This window comes from Falco naumanni, chromosome 6, assembly GCF_017639655.2.
Source record: "Falco naumanni isolate bFalNau1 chromosome 6, bFalNau1.pat, whole genome shotgun sequence".
Classification (NCBI taxonomy): Eukaryota; Metazoa; Chordata; class Aves; order Falconiformes; family Falconidae; genus Falco; species Falco naumanni.
The window spans coordinates 54,109,552-54,129,414 of NC_054059.1; the positions used below are offsets into that span (position 1 = coordinate 54,109,552).

Sequence of the window (19,863 nt, forward strand, 5' to 3'; positions counted from 1 at the left end):
CATTAGGAAGTGGTGCTGAAAAAATCCAGATGCTTAATGAATAATCACTGCATTTTCTTGTAAAAATGTAACATTTATTGTAAATGACTAATTTTTCTAATGAATATTTTGGAAGTGATGTTCATGTAGAGAAACTATAAACTGCAATAAATTGCACAGGGGTTGCCTGGTGTCTCTGGGGGCTAAAGAGAATGGAAACTCTTGGCCAAGATGATGAAAAACTTTCAGACAAGCCAGGGAGTGAGTGCCGACATGGTGTAATCTTAGGCATCCATTAAAGGTTTCAGGCTACATTATCTGTGTAAGTGCTGGACAGAGATGGACAAAGGCACCAGAGCCTGTTATACCAAATAAACGTTAAGGCTGTGAGAATGTGTTGATATACATTGGAAACTGAGGATATCTCTCTCTTTCTAGCCGTTCTTCTGAGATGGGGGTGGGGGAGAGGAACACAAGAAGAGTGACCTGCCCTTTCCTGGTGAAGTACAGAGGAAGGCCAGGAAAGAAGGGGTTAACCTTCTGGTGGGTATGGTTGGGCTTTAGCACTCGGTTCTTTGCCCAAAGCAGGTTAATCCTGTGTACTGCGTTGCTCATGTATGAGATGAAATACAGTCATAAAAAAGTGTGTGTGCAGCTTTTACTTTTCCCTACACTTTCACCTCTGTTCCTGTGGGATTCTGGGCCTCAAACACCTTGCATTAATGTGGAAAACACTCACGGTAGTTGACAGGAGGCGCACATTTATTAGATGTGTAACCTGCTTTAACCAGAAGCAAAGCCCTAGGTATTCTAGCCTCAAACAATCTATTCCTCATTATTACTCCCATGACAAATAAATCCAGCTGACACATGTGGCATGATCTGAAGTCCAGGGAAAGTCCCCTTTGATTTCGATGCTTTTTAGATCAAACCATCACTAGCCAGAGAAGTACTTAAATTTTAAATAAAAGTTATTATTAAAACCAAAAAGCCATCTCTGTTTTGTACACATCAGGAAAGAAAGCAAACACCTGTTCTCGGTAATTTTATTCCAAGTTTGTGTGAACATTTTGTTCAGCTTATTTTTCCTCCCATATTCCCTTCTCTCCCCATCTCTTCAAACTAGCCACCTTTGACGTTGCGTTAACATAACTGATCTCTGGGTGGAAAAATTACATTCCATCACTGATGTCTCTAGCCTGAAGCAGGGTGAGTGACACACCTGTGTACCAGACCTACTGCGATGTTTAGCATGGATAATAAATGAGTGGATGTGATTTGCTCAAGGAATGTGTACAATTACAGGCAAATACTGTAAACCACTCAAAAGCCTTTCCACCGGGACAGATCCTCCTGTCTTTACTCAGACGAAGTTCCCACCACTTTCCTGTCTAAACACAACCTTATTTGCAGTGTAGGTTTATTGTAGGCAGTCGGAAGGGAGAGGGGAAGGGGAGAGGTGTTGCTAGTGCTGTTGTGCTGAGAAGCTGGTCTCGAGTGGAGACAAAGAGTGGAATGACCCCTGGTGGTTTGGCTGGGAATTACTGGCCTTCAGTTTAACACCAAACCGCACTTCCACCGACATCCCACAGCTGGTCGGCTGTGCTGGAGCAGCGCATGCATCGGCAAAGCCGCACTTTCGCGTCTCTGTCTCCCAGACTTTGGTTTGCTTGATTGGGAGTGGTATTTTTAGCAGCTAAACGTAAAGATGCATGGATTTCTTCTGATTTACAGCACATCATTTTGGAGGAGAAAATGACGCTACTGCCTCCTTTAAACGCCTCCCTCCTTCAGGAAGGTGGTCCAGGTGTGTGGATAGAGGGTGTGGGCAGGAAGAGGCACAGAGAATTTACTGATTCCTGTCTACCCTGCTGTTAATGGTGGTGCCAGGTATGGCCTGTGACAGCCTACTCAGTTTTCAGCTAGAAGCACTTCAGTACGCCTCCTAAGCTCTCAGCTGCATTTCAGTTTATCTCCCTGTGTCATCTCTGGTAACTTCTACATCAGTCCATGGCTGCCTCACCAGCCCGGAGCTTGACCTCCCACCGCTGGCTGCTAGGCTGCCTGCAGCCAGGTGTCTGAACCCCCCCTGCAACCAAAACGTGAGTGTGAACCAGCCTTGCAGCTCCAGGCACATTATGGCCCGCTGTTTTCCCCACAGCATCCCAGGAGATGCGGGTACAGAGCACTCCATCACCAGCAACGCGGTGTCGGGAGATGGCGGTGTCTCCCCGCTGACGGCTGCCCCGCAGCGCGGCGTATCCACCAGCAGCCAGAGAAAACACGGCTACAGCAGCACAAGCCACAGCCACAGCAAGCGTTAGTCTTGTTCTCCCTTGAAATACACTCAGCTGTGTGTTTGTACAACCCACGCTTGATAAACTGGCCCTGGAGGAGAAACTTGTTGGCCGGAGGCTGGGGAGCAGCAGTGGGACCAGTCTGTGGCACCCGCTGAGCTGGAGTGATCAGTCTGTGCTTTGTCAGGCAAGGGAGCATTGCTCCCTCTTCTCCAGCCTTCAGGGCGCCTGTCCACCCTGCTGCCACTGCCTGAGGGATGGGGACAAGGGCTGGCTGCTGGGCCACAGGCTCCCTGCTCCTTACAACTACCAGCCAGTTGGGTCAGGACCTACACAGGCCCAAAACCAGTCTGAAATGACTTCTGCTGAGCTCTGTGCTGTGACATCAGTCTCCCTAGGGTATCAGACCAATGCAGAGAACCGTGGAAACTCCCTTCAACTGGTGAGCTGAAGACAGCAATTGCTCTGCTACAGAGCTCAGAGAAATGAGAAGCTGGTGCAAGGCAGGTGAGCACATGAGCAGTACCTCCTGTCTTCTGCAGCAGGCAAAATGCAGCTGGTCATAAACTATAGACCCTTGAGCAGCAGAAGTTTCACATTCACATGCAAAACTTCCCATAGTTCAGGTATTGAGAATCACAGTTACAGTAATCGCAGCAATATCTGCTTGGGATCAGCCTATATGAAAAAAGGGGAAATGCGGACAGATGGTGTAATGTAAATATTCATAGGCTTCACTATTCTAGGCAAGGACAATCACATAGCTGTTCACCTGTCACCCATTATGGTTCATCTCTGCTACCAGGGGCTGAGTGACAGGAGAAGTAATTCATGTTTTTTTCTGGGGGGTGTTCAATGTGAGGCAGAAAGGGAGGTTGTCATTCTCCATCTCAAAACCAGCTCATTGCTAGAGGAGACAATGGCTTTCAAGCAGCGCAGCAGTTCAGGAATAGCTCAAACACCGAGTGCTGCTGCAATAACCACTATACAGATCTCAGGCCCTGATCTGTACCAGCCCTCAGCCCTGTCCTAGCTCTGCTCCGTGCTTCTCCTACCCCAGTTACATCCCAAAGCTCATTGTGCAGCTGATTCAATTTGGCAGTGAGGAGGGGCTATGCCTCCCAACCTCTTCTTCTCCCTTAGTGTCTCTCCTCCATTAGCTGGTCCCATGTCACATGTCCTCCCCTGCACCACCCCAGGGACTCCCAGGGTGAAGCCAGTACAGTCCCTCTAGTTTATCTTTGTTTTAACAACAACAACAACAACAAAAAAAAGGTTTCTGCAAAGGTCTTTCCTTCCTTCCTGGTGTTATTTTCCTAACACCTGGAAGGAAATCTATCTCTGGATATGTCTATTTTATCAGTCCCTTTTCTCTCCCCAGACTTTTAAGGACTGTTCCACATGTAGTCCAAATCACCTTTGAGAAAGATAACTGGCATTTTCTGACCAACTTTAATAGCATGTCAATCTGGGACTACTAGTCTGTCCAGAAAGTGAATGCGTGCATTAGTCAGTGCTTCCATTAGTGCGTTTTTGGTGCCTGAGATGGTGAAGCATTTCACAAAATCTTGTGCTGGAGCATTATGTTATTAAGATCAGTTCTACTTCCAAAATGAAAAGCTATAATCTGCTTGCCATTGTGTGACAGTGACTTGTGTCAGTGTCTGAACAGTGGTGAGGTCAAAGGATCTAGGGACCTGCAAAACATTCATCCAAAACTCGTACGGATGTCTTCCACTGAGGCAGATGTTGAAAAGTTTGTTACATGCTACAAATACAAATTCTTTTGCATGTTTCAGAACATTTAGATTTCTGCTATTACCAGTAAGTTTCATTCAGTTCCCAGAATAAAACAGGCAATGGAAAAACATGGCAAAACCTATGAATTTTTTTAAAGGAACCCTGGAAGGATTGCCATTGCAACACTGCAGCCCACATTGGTTTGCTGTTCTTTCCACCAGTTTTACCAAAATACTGAGTAGTAGAAAAGACTGAGAAGCCACTATAGCTAGAAACCTTTGGAGAAGAGAGACATTCGGTAGTACCCTGTTTTTCAGGAAACAATATTATCCCATCTTTCCTCAACCCAACATATGCTCTTGATCAATTGAACTGAAGTATGCTGAAAGTTGTAATAGCACTGGCAAAGCCTTTTGGAGACCGTCAGCTACTGTGAATAATGCTATACTAAGCCTACTATTTAAACGGCCGAGGTCTGGGGGATCTGAGGGTGTCAGATACTTACGAGATTGGCCCACCAGCTCCATTTCATTTGCTTCTCCTAGAATGAATCAATACAAAGAAAATTTGTGAACTCAAACAGGCATCCAAAAGAAGACAGAGACACAGCTTACTTAACCGCTTAGTTACTTGACTGACACAGCTGCCCAGAGAGAGCCCTGGCGGGAACACATAGCCACCCCGGTGCTGGGCTGCCAGCTGTGCCCTGCTCTTATGCCAGTATGGGACAGCAGCAGGGAGCACTCCTGCCAGAGGTGTGCCTGGGGAGAGGAACTCCTCCACTTAGTGACAGAGCTGCAGTGAGGGGGGAGCAGGTTGAGGAGTATCAGGGAGTGCTGGAGTATCAGACTGCTGGAACTGCACCCTACCTTCCCTGAGACAGGCCCCACAGGCAGACAGGACACATGATACGCAGCATTCTCCGTCCTCCCGCCACTTGGCTGAACACAGTGACTTAAGGAATAGGGGGCAATGGTGACAGGTTCCCGCCCAGTGCAGCAGGTGCACCTCCTCTGTGACTACCCCAGCCTTCCCTGGTGCCCTTGCACAATAGGTATGAGGGTCTGCAAGTGGAACTGAACAGTAACGGGGATGATGGTTCATCTAGCTTGGAGGTGTCACCAAGGTTAAGCCAGCCTACGTCCTGTGTCAAAACTACTTCCATAAAGAAAAAGAGACGGGTTGCTGTCATAGCAGACTCCCTTCGTAAGGGAACAGAAGGCCAAATACGCAGACCAGATCCACTTCTTAGTGGAGTCTGCTGCCTCCCTGGGGCCTGGGTTAAAGATGTGAAGAGGAAGTTCCTGCTTTGGTAAAGCCTTCAGATTATTTCTATCATTGATTTTTCAGGTAGGCAGTGATGAAGTTGCAACAAGAAATCCGAGGGCAATCAAGAGAGACATCAGGACCTTGGGACAACTAGTTAAGGAATCAGAGGCACAAGCAGTGCCCTCCTCTGTCCTTTCAGTTGCAGGGAATGGTGAGGAAAGAAACAGGAAGAGCCAGCAGATCAGTACCTGGCTCTGAGCCTGGTGTCACTGGCAGAATTTTGGGGTTTTTGATCATGGATCCGTTTACATGATAGCAGGCCTGTTGGCAACAGAAGGGATACACCTGTCTCAAAGGGGGAAAAGGATCTTTCCACGGGAGTTAGCAGGGCTCATTGAAAGAGCTTTAAACTAGATTTGAGGGGCAAAAGGAATAATACCAGGTTCACTAGAGGTGAGCCTGGGGGCAGCATGCCGAAGTTTGAGGGATGGTGTGAGAGCGAGGGCCTTCGGTCTACTGACTTAGTGGAAGTAGGGGATGGAGGTCCATGGAGCAGCAAAGACACAAGGGTTACTGATGTGTTAGAAACCACAGAAGCACCTAAGAAAGATCATGTAGGAATTAGGGCTGGGCTTCCCCCCCAAAAAAGGTTGTGTATCAGTAGCCCAGCTGAAGTGCATCTACACCAATGCACACAGCATGGGCAATAAAGAGGAGGAGCTGGAAGCCATTGCACATCAGGAAAACCATGACATAGTTGCCATCATGGAAATATGGTGGGATGATTTACACAACTGAAGTGCTACAGTGGATGGCTATAAACTCTTCAGAAGGGACAGGCAAGGAAGGGGAGGAGGTGGGTTATTCCTGCATGTCAGGGAGTGTTTTGATTGTCTAGAGCTTAATGATGGTGGTGATAGGGTTGAGTGTTTATGGCTAAGAATCAGGGGGAAGTCACCATCCCTGGAGGTATTTAAAAGATGTGTAGATGTGGCACTTAGGGATATGGTTTAGTGATGAACTTGGCAGTGCTAGGTTAACAGTTGGACTCTATGATCTTAAAGGTATTTTGCAGCCTGTATGAACCTATGGTTGTATGATTGTATGATTAAGTTTGCTGACAATTTGTTTTGCACAAAGCATGGGAATGCTGGTTCTTTTTTTTTTTAAGCTAGGGGGAGTGCAGGAACATTTTGTAGATAGTAGAATTGCCCACTCTCAATATGCTATGACCTCAGTAGAAAGGAAACTCATTCAGTGAAAAAACTGTTTTTTCTCCTGGCTTCTTTGAAAATCCAGTCCTGGCTCCAGAGCTCTCATGGAATGTCTCCTGGGAATATGACTATGGCCAACTCTTGCCTTGCTAAGCACAGGGTGATAAAGTCACAGAGATCCCAATCTGCCCCTTTATCTCTGCCTGTTCTAACATGCTGAGAGCTGGAAAAGCCCCACACGCTGCAGCACAAACTCTCTGGACCACACTCCTGCCATCTCCGAAGGCTCTTTCTGTTACTTCTGTGAGCAACAATAGGTCTGGTCTGGTTTGCAGATAAATTATGCGACTCGTCTGAGACATAAATTTGGCTTACAGCAGAAGCATTTTCCTGGCTGAGAGGCGTACTGTAACAACAAATGTACTTATTGGATTGTCTACCATCACTGAAGTCATCATCTTACAGCTGAGGCCAAATGTTACGGTGCACATGTCTCCTCTCATCTCTCAAGCAAATCACAAGACTGCTTACACAACTCTGAGAAAACTTCACTGCAGATAGCATGCTATGGAGCTGACACTTTGGTAATGTTACACATGTGTGATCTCAGTTTATTGGATGACAGTCAGCTTTAGAGATAGCAATTCCAGGAAGTTTTCTCAAGTAACTCTCTCAGACACTCGCTACTTCTCAGTAAATGGGCCGTGCAGCATACTCTTCTCTTCAAACAGCCTCCAAAACATTATTGCCACATCCTAGGGAGAAGCCTGACTAGTCCCAAAGGTGGGCTAATTCCAAGGCAAAATGTTTTTTTAATCCTTTAACCCCTAAACTTTAACCACTGTGAAAAGGTTATCCCTTGGTACCCCTCAGACTTTGTAAGGGGCATCATCAGACAGCTGGAATTCTGTCTAAATCCCTGGATCCGATGTTGTCTATTAACTGGAGGCAGCTAGCACACACATCAATAGAAAGACATGGTTAGCATTGTTTTTAAAAGGAAAACAATAATCCTAAAATAGTGGAAGTTCTTGTTTACAATTAAGTAGGAGAAAGATAATTTTTAATGCACAATAGTTACAAAATGGAGTAAAAAGTGTGTTAGGGATTAGCAACAAAATAAATGATAAGAATACTGTATGAACGGAGATACTCCATCAGCAAGGGGCAAGAAAGAGTGAAATATCTAAATGTTGTTTTAGCTGCCCCAGGCATCTTTGCTGAATGCACAGCTATGCACTACACAGTGTAGAAGATAATTTGCTTCAGGAAAGGTGGGAGTAGGAAGAAGCGGCCAGGAAAAATACAGTGTCCATTTCCAGGAATGACTACCCTTTTTCAACATGCCATGTCCAATTGATCGAAGTAGTCAATGATTAGCTACTTTACTTTCTGTATTTTCCACAATTCCTCCTCCCCTTTAATATTGTGTGGGCAATACCACATAAAATCAAGAGAACAAATAAATAACAGAAAGAGATATGTTTTCAAAACATTATACCTGACCTGTAATTTTGACTGCCAAGTGAAGTTTTGTGGGAAGGAGCATGACAAGTTTCAGAAAAATTTAGGGTTAGGTGATGAATATTAATACCATCAATTCTATCAGTGCGAGTAGGAAGTTACACAAGTAGCCAGCTTGCTTTCTTAAACCAGTAGCCACTGCAAGACTAGAAGAAATTTGTTCAAGATGGGTCACGACCTCTTCATCTTTACTGAAAGTTTTTCCTTTTTCCTTGAAATACCTGCTGCTGGTCCCTGTCAGAGACAGGCTAGACCTGATGGACAGTAGGTCTAATTAGATCTGATACGGCTTTTTACAAATCACATGGCACCTACCTAACTTCTGCTGAATAACTTTGGAAGAAAGACCCAAATGACTTCCACTTGTGAAAGCACCCAGAGAGCCCCAAAACAGGAAAATCCCCAAGGTGGGACAAGCTTTGAACATCTGGGCCACAGCACACTGCAAGGAGCTGCTGAGGGAGCGCAGCTCTCAACATTGCTGCAATGGGTTCTAAGCCACTGAACTGGCCTTTCACTCATCTCATTGCTAGGCTTTGTCCCTTATTAGAGACAGTTTTCTCAATGGACAATTGTTGTAATGATTTCTGTGTTTTGAAGAGCAGTAACAGAAGGAGTCTTTTGCAGGCAAGATCAGTTTATTTGAAGAAATGTCTGCAAGCAGGCAAAACGAGCGGCTGTTCCCACAGCTATTGGTTTGGGACTGCCGATAGTGCTATAAGCATCTGCTTACGTCTTAGAAAACAAGGCAGTCTTCTTTTCTTTGGGCAGCCTTATTACACTGAAAAAGCCAAACATACATGACTGAATGTGGCTTTTTGAAACCAAGCATTGATGTTACAGAGCAGTAAACTGCTGTGAAAGGGGAGATGTGTGCTCAGCCATGGAAAGGTAAGCTGGATCATGAGAAAAGCTCTGCATTGGGTAGCAATCTGCACGCTGAAAACCACTGAGGGACTCTGGATTAAGTACAGACGTGGAGAAACAGGCTTATCAGCAAGGATCACATTACAGAGCCTGCATGCTCTGTTACTCAGTTTGCTGTTTTTAACAAAGGAAATATCAACACATTTATTTAGTTCCTGATTGTTCTAATAAATCCCAACAGCATGACAAAAGTTCCGGCTTCTATTCATTGCATGGTCCTGAAATCCACAGTGGTAAAAACCCTGAAAACATTGCCTCTCCATATAAAAAAGCATCATGGAGATTGTCAATTTACCACTGTGAGAGTCAAAAATTAAGTTTAATAACAAAAACCCCCTTACAGTTACAAGGTTATGAGTATAATGTGATGATTTATCATGAATTTTTTTTTTCTGGTAATACATCTCAATATTGAAATCAATGGTTACCAGAGATAAAGAGGTTCAGCCCCTTTTAATTCAGAAATATGTCAAAACAATGTCCACTTTTTTACACACCTCATCCTCTTAAAGCCATTTAAAAGGAGCTGTTACAAGGCCCAATGGCTGCTTTCTATAGCCAGATGTTTCATTCTGTGCTGTTACTGTATCACCACAGAGATCACTGCTATGGCATCACTGCAGAGGTCACTATTGCAGAATCTTCAGAGCAGAGACAAGATTCCTTTATTAATGCCAGCAGGCAGTTTGAGTGTCAAGTGTCTGTAGCTTTGCATGCTTGAATGCAGGAGCTGCTGGCTCTGAGATCTGCAGGTGAAAGAAAAGATATTTAAGCTCAGGACTACCACTGGAGTTGCAAGGAAGACTGAAATTCAGCCGACAAGCAGCTGAAGGAAGTAAAGGACCACATGCTCTCCAGGTGTTTTCCAGCATAAAGCCACAGAGTGGAGTCTGATGGTGGTTCAGCAGGAGTAGGGACAAGAAATGGCTACCAACTGAAGATATATATTCTACCTAACTCTATAAAAGCGGTCAAATTACTAGATAGAAATTCAGTATCTCCTTCAGTGATTCCTCTTAAAAAACATGTTTTCATTGTCAACCTACACCAATCTTTACACAAGGAGCAGAATAAAACCGTTCGACAAGGATAAAAGAAGTCACATGGGGCCTTGGCCAGAGAAGAAGAGGTACTGGATTTAGCAACAGGTAAGGGCAGAGAGATGAGGTTAGTGTGGGACATGTGATTCATATCCTGCCATGCTGTACCACCGTAAATCACTTAGTGCCTCAGTTATCTACTTGTTAGAACAAAACAACGGTGCTTTTCCAGTCAGCAGGGAAGAAGCAAACTGTGCCTCTCTCCCTAAAGTTCTCTCCCTAGGCTTGCTTAGTAGTAGAGCACCAAATCTCTTGGTGGGGACCTCCATGGTGGGCTTCAGCTTGTTGGGAAAATGGAGGATTTCCTTGTTAGGGCAAGTTAAGACAAAAACAAAGAAAAGAAAGGAAAAATTCTGTTGTTAAATACAAACCACTAAGCTTCTACCTGCCTACTCTGCTTTTTTTTCTGTGGGATTTGTGAAAATAGCCATGCTGAGACCCAGCAGTAAGTAAATGTGCCAGGAGAGGTCTAGACTTGCCCTGGTCAGGCCTCTGTGAACATGGTGTTGGCTGATGATGTATTTCAGAGTGTGGGAACAAGTGACGTGTTAGAGGCAAACAATGGATTTCTCTTGTAGGGTTACATCCAGGGTGCAGTGTGTTCAGCCCAGCTGCAAGTGAGGTAGGAGCTGGCTTGGGAAACCACATATAAACCATAGCCTGGCAAGCATTACTTGCCGAAGGGACTCTGCTGTTACCCACTTTAACGGAAATGACTGAATCTTCCTGATTTTTTGCTAAGAGGTGCACACCTGGCCACTGAATTTACAAATAAGATTAGGAGATTAAGAAACTTTTTGTCAAGAAGAAACTCATCAAACTGGAGGTTCCCATCACCTACACCACTGCCCAGGATGGGAGAGGTTTCTATCTTTTGAAGGAAGGATCTCAAGCAGTGTGGACACTTCTCACTTGGGGCAGTAATGCTGTTTAACACTGTGGACTTGGGTAACAAAATGGATAGCAGTGCACATGGAGCTGGGAACTGCACGGCTGAATTCCAGAAAAAATGTGACAGTCCACTGGTGCACACTGCCCCCACTTCCGTGGCAACAGTGGAGGCCAGCCTTCAAAATGAAGAGGGCATCAGCAGCTGTGACTCAGGAGCCCAGCAAGAAGAGACCAGTGGTTTTCAGCTTCCAGCTCTTTGCAGTGGGACCACCATCATGAAAGGGACCAGCAGCACTTCTGCGGTGGACCAGTAGCAGGAAAGGGATTTGCCTGAGCAGCACAAGGGGCCTGTAGCAGTGGTACCCACCTGCCAGCGGGTTTCCTTTACTCCATCCTCACTGCCACGTTCCTGGGGGCCGGCTTTTTCCCTACATGTGCCCCAGTGCCGTGGCAGCCAGCAGCAAGGGGGGAGGCCACTGCCATACATTATTTATGGTGAATTTGGGCTTATTATTGCATGGCATTCCAGCACACAGGCTCCACAGCATCTCGTGGGGAGACTGCTGTGTGATGAATAGACTGAGAAAGGCCAGGCAAACAGTATTATTATAACACTACATAAATATGTTTTTTTTCATTTAACATTAAAGCACCTGATTTCCTTTAACATTGTAAACATGTCACTTTATTAGGTCAGGGAGAGCTGATGAATTTAAAGTCATTTTCAGCAAACAAATAGGAGCCTTTCTGCGTTTTAAATGGAAGTGAAAGAAAGAAATTTTTATCATGAAAACATATGGAGGAATGAAAGGGACAGGAGAAAGCTGTCACCTGCTCTGAAGTTTCCTATAGAGAGGGGAAGAGCTGCCCAGGTGATATTGGTGGAAAACAGTTAGAAAATGGGGAATACACAGGATATAACCTCCTTGAAACAGTTGGCACTGTCTCTATGTTTTGTAGCTAATAAATTTAGCTTTCAGGAGGAAATTCAAATAAGCTGCATTTACCAGTTTTTAAGAATGAAAATGAATGCATTAATTATGTACAATGTTGCCATCTGCTAAACGAGGCAATTTTGGCCAGGGCTTGGCAATTTCTTGCCGGACGTGAAGTTTAAAACCAAGGCTTTTCAACCGTAAAATTACTGCCTTGTAAAAGGACAGATAAATGTCTAAGCAAGCGCCTCATTACTGTCAAAGCAATGATTTGTTGTTTCATTTTACTGTTGTGTTTTCCTGGTTATTAGAGTGAAGGTTGAGTCAGCCTTTCCATTATAAATAAACTGCTTTTAAGGAACTGCAGTTTAACTAAAGAAGAAAATTCACTGTGAGCATTTAGGTAAAATAAAAACACTAGCAAGTGCTTGGATACCCTGAACAGTTCTTGGCTTCTTGAGGGCCAAAATTAGGGGTTGGGTTTTTTTCCTCTCTGAATAGGTTCCTCCCAGCTTGGACCCCTGTTTCACTCAGAACCAGCTTAGTCTAAGGAGGGTGTAAAAAAACCTCAGAGATATTTACTAAAGCACTGGCAGCTGCAGTTCTTGCTCCCTGGGAGCTAACCCCAGGGTTGGGGTATTGCCCTTTCCCACTGGCATGGTGGCAAGCAAAGTTGTGGTGTGCAAGGAGAGGGGTCAGGTAAGTGGGGTGAGTGCCCAGCTTGAGAAGGGACCTGGGCAGGTTCAGCTCTTTCCTTTCTCGACTGGCTGTGGGGGCCAGGTAGCTACACAGCCTCTGTTGTGGCCACCAGGCAGTTCAATATTGAATATGTTCTTCATGTCTTCTTCCCATCCCTTATCTTTCATTTCCTTCCCATCCCCCCTGATTTCAGAAGCATTCCTCTTCACTATAAGACCTCACTAGGACCCTTTTGAGTCAGAAAGCTAGAAACCAAGATCCTAATCCACACAAACTGAAAGCAAAGAACAGGAGCTTGATATGCCAGCGGAGAGCCACAGCCACCAGATTCCTGTTTTGCTGGGTAATCTGGTGGGCTCCTGATTCACCCTTTCTCTAAACAGGACTAGATATGTTCCATTCACTGACGATGGTGTGCGTAGTCCCAAAACATAGTTTGGTTTCAATGGGTCAACAATTTCTAATAGTTTCCAAATAGTTTCAGTTGCTTTTTGTCATGATGAAAAAGTGTGTGCTTCCTGGTAGGGCACAGTAGGTTGTATAGTAGCATAGGAAACATGAATCACTTTATGTTTCTTGCTCCTCTGCAGCAATTCATTCCCCCAGACAGTGAGAGCACAGCAGAAAAATCAAGTCCAATTAACCTCCATTCTCAGCCTGACTCCTTGATGAGATATAGTTCACTTAAATCCTGTCCTTCATGCTCCTCTGCTCTCTTGCTTCTTGTTTATTGCAGTACATATGTGAATTTCTAGTAACTTATGTTTAGATGTATGTTTGATGACCAATTCATTTGGCAAATTTGAGAAATGGTGCTTTGTGCAGCAAAGGATTTTCTTTGCTAGTCCTCTTAAAAATCAATTCGTGAAACTTTCTGGTGTTTTCTCCCTTTCTCCCTTCCCAAACAGAAAAAAAAAAAACCCAAACCCAAACCTTCTTGATTTTGTTATTAGTGTTTTCAAGTCAAGAGATTCAGTTTCTGAAAAACCAAGCCTTGACATTTGTAGAGAAACTAACATGCAAAAACAGACTATTGAGATGTTTTGACTTTCTCAGCATTCTTCCTGCTGCCTGGGCTTTTGGCGACTGAAACAATTCCCCCAAATTTATAAACATTTGCAAAATGTTTCTGAATCCATTATTTGTTTGGAAAAAAATAATGGATCAAAGAAGTCAACCCTAAACATGCATCCCCCTAGAGATAATATATTGGCAACCAACAGAAAAGATACATAAATCCATTCGAATTTCTGCTTGGTTTTCCTTGGGGATTTTCTATAGGTAATAGATAATGAGAAGAGGTTATTTTTGCACCCAAATGAGGAAGAGTTATTTCTCCACCCGTAAATGCTCTCAGGTTAATATTGTTCAGTTCAGCACTGTGAATTGTCATGTGCTATAACCCAGACAAAAGCTTTTAAGATAAAAGCCCCCAATATCTCATTTTTATTCTGATGTGACAAGGGAAAAGTTCTGAAATCTCCCGCAGTTTTAATGGAGAGGAAAATAATTTTCTGACTACCTTTTATCTCAGTCTCCTGAAATGGTACTAAGTGGTTCCTCTTCTCTACAGTCACATCCAAACCCAGCTGGGAGACACAGTGTTAAAACTACTGTTTACTATGGGTCTGTTTGCTCAGTAGATGGGCCTTCTTTATATTTTGTCCACTCTATTTTTGAAATATTTTCCTTTTCGTTCCTAAAATTGAAGTAGTGACAGATGTACATACAGAACATATATTTGTAACAGACATGCTTTCAACTACTGGGGAAAAAAAGCCCCACTATTTACAAGCTGTCTCTTGTGGCTGAAGCACTGTGGTTACCAAGGCTCTGCCACTCGCTATGTTCCCAAGATCCTACTATCACACTTAAGTGGGCTGATAGTCCTGCAGTCCCACTTTTGCCTCAAAGCCTGTGCAAGCAGACTGTGGGTGGACTGATGCCTTCAAACCAAGGTCAGCACCTCACTAAGACATGAAGCCCTGCTCCCAAAGACATTTACAAAGTTTCATGAGGCTGAGTCTCAGCTGGAGTGGTTGCTTGCCCTTCAGTAGCCCAGTTTCTTTCCTAACATCCCATGTCCATATTAGCATAACATTAGTGAGTAAATTGGTAAGGGAATTTAAACAAATACATTATGTGTCTAGACCATCAAATTAGTTTGTTCTGTTTTTTGCCCCACGGACACCACAACAAAGGTGTTATTGCTCAGGCTGCACCTGGGGCAAGGCACCTAATGTCTGGGGCAAGGCACCTCATGTTCTTGGTGAGGAAAGCTCGGTGGAGACCAGAGGGAGGTTCCCTCTAGATGCTGCACCCTGCAAACTGTACGCAGGTCAACCAGACCACACGGGCACAGGGTTGCTCCAGGCACGAACCACAGAGGCAGTGTGGACATACTTAAAAAGAGTCCAAGGTCACACTCAGTTCCTGCTAGAGACATTGTGTACGGAGGGTTTCAACCACAAACCAAGCATCTTACAACATCATACAGTGCAGAAAATGACATTTCCAAGTGTATTTATTGAGAAATAGTAAAGATGTACATAATTTTACAAGCTTTTCATTTTAATTTACATTTTCTTAAATTATGTAGGCCCTAATAAACTATAATCTGCTAATACATGACAGAGACCCTTGGCTTCAATTATATCTCCAAAATGCTGCTATTGCTGGGATTTTGGCTCTTGTCACTTCAGCTCCTCTTCAGAGATACTAAATACCATATTCATTTAGAGCATATGCCTGGTGTCAATCCTGTAAAGCAGAGATGACTTTTGAACCGAAACCCTAGATATGGGTACAACCTCACAGCCAAGACTAGTCTTCCTATCATGGGTCAAGTCCATGTTCTCCATAAACTCTGCAATTCCAACTGGCTGCAGGATTTCATCTGCCCCAAGATGAAGTGTGCTTGTATACAGGATTTTGATTTGGCCTCGTCTCCCTTGTCAGTGCTTGCACTGGAACATACTCTGCGTCTGCTTTAGATGCAGCCACTGCTGCTCACACCGGAGTCTAATGAAAACAGAACTGGGAGCTAACTGCCACCTATATCTTTGTGCACAATCTCCACAGGCATGAAAAAATAAGCATAATTTTTAGGTTTTCCTGTCCTCTTTTACTGATATACTGAACTGCACAGTTATATCTATTTAAGATACTATCTTGTGACTGCAATCACACAGTATTTGTATTCTGCTAGCTGACTACTCAAATGCCTAATGAACGTTCAAGTTCTGTACTGACAGAACTGCTAGAGTACCAGCAAAAGGCATTAAATTCTCTACTTCTTTTGCCCAAAACACTTGAAAACATGACATTGTGCTCAATTCTGGTTGTTGAGAGGCTGAAGGGAAGGCAGTTTCTGGTTAACATGCTGTTGATTGAAAATGCACTCAGTGTCAAAAGACCAGCCTTCAGTTTAATCTACTTAGGCCCATCTGGAACAGTCTGGCGTGACTGTGTCTCTGCCTTGGTTATTTTCTCCTCTGTATTGTTCATGCAGGAAAATGTATTGCAGTAATTTTTCTCTACAAGGCAGGCATCTTACACACTTTTATTTAAAGATATGTATCAATTTTTGCTTAGCAAGACAGTATTTGTGCTCTGAAATTTTGTTTTAGAATTTTAGTATTGCGAAGGCTTTTGAGTTCCATTCTTGAATTTTCTTTGGATGTACGTTTTCTTGGATTATTTATTTTTATAATTAACTTCTGCTATGGCAGCACACAGAATCCAAGTTAAAATCAGAACTTTGTCATGTTCTGTAAAACTTCCCTCCTTTTGCCTCCATCTCCTCTCCAGAAGTCCAGTATATTAATTGAGCCATACCTGCCACAGAGAGCTAAGCACAACTCCAATGAAGGCACTGCAAACCTTTACAAGAACCAACAGTTGTTGCTGGGCTATTCTTTGTTCTTACATTTGATTAGGAAAAGAACACTGAAAAGCTGAACAAATAACTTGAGAAATAATATTGCTTCATGCATTTAAATAACACTATGACTTGTCCAAAAAACAACAAAAAAAGAAAAATAAGCTAGTTCACCATACCAATTTTTTTGGTTTAAGGCTTTTACATTGAGACTTCTATGCAATGTTATGATGCTGGAACTTGAGAGGGCCTTGTTTGAACTTTTTTCCTATTCCAGTAGAAACACATTTTTCCTCACCTGAAAAACTACCAAAAGCTGGTACTACAGCTTTTTTTTGAAAAACTTACTTCCAAGGCAAATTTGACTAGACAGGTACTGTAAATATAAAGAAGGTATGCGCAATTTTTACTTTTTGGACACACAAATCTACCACCCAAATAGCTAGTGTATAATGAATTCGTATGTGGCAAGTCTCATGTGATGGCTTCAAACTGCCTAGTGATAACAAGTTACCATTAGTTTGTTGTGTGATGACTTGTATACCCAGTTCCAACACAGCAAAGAAATACCATTTTAATGAATTTATAGAGGAGTTTTGCCTTGGACTTTTAGTGGCTCCAGGCTTTCACCTACCAACTAACCTTCATATAACCTACAAGGTTTAAATCAACAAAATTATGAATTGGTACTAGACATATGGTGGCTTCACAGCACAGAGAGGGAAGATCTTGACCTCAGTGCTGGCTACTGTGCTTGTGTAGGCATCCTGGAGTTTACACTTAACATCTTCTCTTGCACATACCTCTTCATGCAGTCAGAGCACAGGTAACCTCAGGTGTCTCCACGTACAGTGTTAAAAATCAAAAAGCAGTTTCCATCTTCTGTCATGAGAGACGAACCACTTGCTGTTGTTCAGAGTGCTCAAAGCTGCACGTGGAGCACTAGGGTCCCTGTGTGCAATACGAACCTTACTCATTTTCCAAAGCTGAAAGGCAGCATGTTCAAAACTTGCAAGGTAATTATCACTGTATGGACCGTAATTTTTAATAGAAGTGATGAAAATTAAGGTAATATATTTCTCAACATTTCTTCATAAAAATTCCCTGCTTATCCTCTCTTCAGATGCTACTGAAATTTTTGATTCAGAAACATTTAGGGTTGTTCCTGTGTAATAACTGTTGTGCAATCAAAAATGGGTGAAAGAAAATCATGTTGACCCAAACCAGAAGACACATAAATGTGGAACAGAATGGAAGAGCTACCAAAACACTGTTCTATTTACTGAAGTGGACTGTGTTCCTGAAATGGCCAACATCATCATGCCAGCAATTTCAGCAGCTTGTGTTGATCCTGAATATGCTAAATGTAGCATCATTTGTGCATCTGTCTGGTGAGAGATTCTTCAGTAATTTTTCATTCCTACCAAACTTGTGTTTTATTCCCCATCTGGGCTAAACTCCACATTTTCACCTTCCAGTAATGCCACCTGCACACTTTGTCTGCTGGGTGGAAATTTGTTATTTTAAACACAGCAGACGCACTCACTGTATGGCTTTCAGTGGACTAAGCAATTCATGAATATGGCTCTTAGTTCTCTTGTCAGAGAGTCAAGAAATGATGCTGAAGGTGTTAAACACTTTTTCTAGCTTTCAAGGTAGCGGTCCCCAGTATCAACCTCCCAACATACTCTTAACTTTCCTCAAACAACCAGTGGAATTATTCAGAATCCAAATAAAAACACAAACTTTCCTTTTATTGTTTTTTCTTACTGCAACAAATACTTAAATGCTTTGGTGCAGCCCTGCTCTTTGATTTCTTTGAATTTCAAATTTGGTCATGTCAAAAATTATCACAAAGGTTTTTTTGTTTATCTACATACTTCTTAACCAAAATTACATTATAACACACGAACACAGTCTTCTCTTTAAGGCACAACACATCATTATGCACATTCTGTTTGCCAAACTTATAAAAGAGACATTATATAACCCTCTCCCTCCCCTGCCCCCCAAAAAAAGAAAGAAAAATTGCATCCACTTCCAAAATCAGCTGCTAATAAAGTCACAGTAAATTATTTTCATCAATAATTTACACAAATTACAGGTCTAGACAGGATTGTCATTATACAGTCTGAGTGCATTCCAATTCAGATTTTCTGGGTTAGGTAGGCTAAAGTCTGGTTCAAACCTCAGTGCTGAGAATATATCCCATTTTGAGGAATGTTGTTGAACACCACCTTGTTGGCTGGAAAATGCATGTTGGTGCTTTGCCAGTTCGAGTCCTTTGTTCTCTCCTGTCAGGGCTCACTTGGTGTGTACCAGCAACCTCCACAGTTTTAATTCATTTAAAAATGTTGCATATATAAGACCATAGAGCTTCATTACGTAGCACTAATGTTTTAACTCCATTCAGCAATCTGAATTCTTCAATTTGGAATTTTTAATTCCAAATATTTCTTCCCTTCTTAAGACAATTCATATGTGTAAAGCCAGAGGCATTGAATCACACATAAAACTTCAGTGTACTTGAAATACATATATAAAAAAAAAAAAAAAGGATCGCCAACTTTAGAACACAGTTACAAATACTCTAGTTCCAGTGCTTGATGGAGAGCCAAGAGGTCCGAATGACTGGATATCCTCCAGAAAGGCATGTTGTGCTGCGTTTGTTAGAGGGGGGAAAAGGTCAGGAAAGATGAACACTGTGACACAGGGTGGTATGTGACACACGAGGCTAGTCAGACTACCACCACGTATTTTACACCTTTTACACCACTATGTTTCTGGATTGATTTTTGCTAGTAAAGTACTGACAAAAATCAGACCAAAATAGATCTGAGTTTAACAGTTCAACTGAAGCTAAAATAACTAGGTAGTCTTTCTTAATACTTCCTTTGGAAAGAGCCTGTTATTTAGTAAGGGCTACTTGCTTATTGTTAGCATGCAAACTCATACGAAGGAGCATTAACAGAAAATCCCTTTCTGCTCCACTTATTAGTTATTAGACATTGCAAAATACCAAATGATCATTTTAAGAGCTAGAAGACTTTCATTAAAAGAGGCTTCCCACACAACACTTTGAAACACATCTGAATTACATTTTTCTCCATCTAGGGGGGAAAAAAAGATCTCTTTGGATAAGGAAATAACACATTTCTGGTTTATGAAAAAGATTATTTGTGTTGCAGAAAGCATCAGTATCTGTGAAAGATGCATATATAAGCAATATTCTCCTTCAGCAATTCATCGGAATAGAAAAACCCCCATACTTTCATGTTGTGTTCAGATCTATTTGTAATGTTCTATATTCATTCAACTCTTGGAATTCTGTTCCATCCATGCAATACAGCCAACGTTAAGAAAAAAGCATGCTGAACTGGAAAGTACACAATCCAACCACCTTTGTTT

The 19,863-nt window shown here is 42.8% G+C and overlaps 1 protein-coding gene across 10 annotated transcripts in view; it reads right to left on the reverse strand.

Annotated features, from left to right (window-relative positions):
- Nucleotides 1-15,081: 15,081 nt before the first annotated feature.
- Nucleotides 15,082-19,863, reverse strand: part of EYA4 (EYA transcriptional coactivator and phosphatase 4) — a 158,156-nt gene continuing 153,374 nt past the window's right edge. For all 10 annotated transcript variants that reach the window (XM_040599295.1, XM_040599302.1, XM_040599300.1 and 7 more), the window contains one exon: nt 15,082-19,115. In XM_040599295.1, coding sequence (XP_040455229.1) covers nt 19,035-19,115 — 81 coding nt within the window. In that variant the 3' untranslated portion in view covers nt 15,082-19,034. The remainder of the gene's footprint in view (nt 19,116-19,863) is intronic.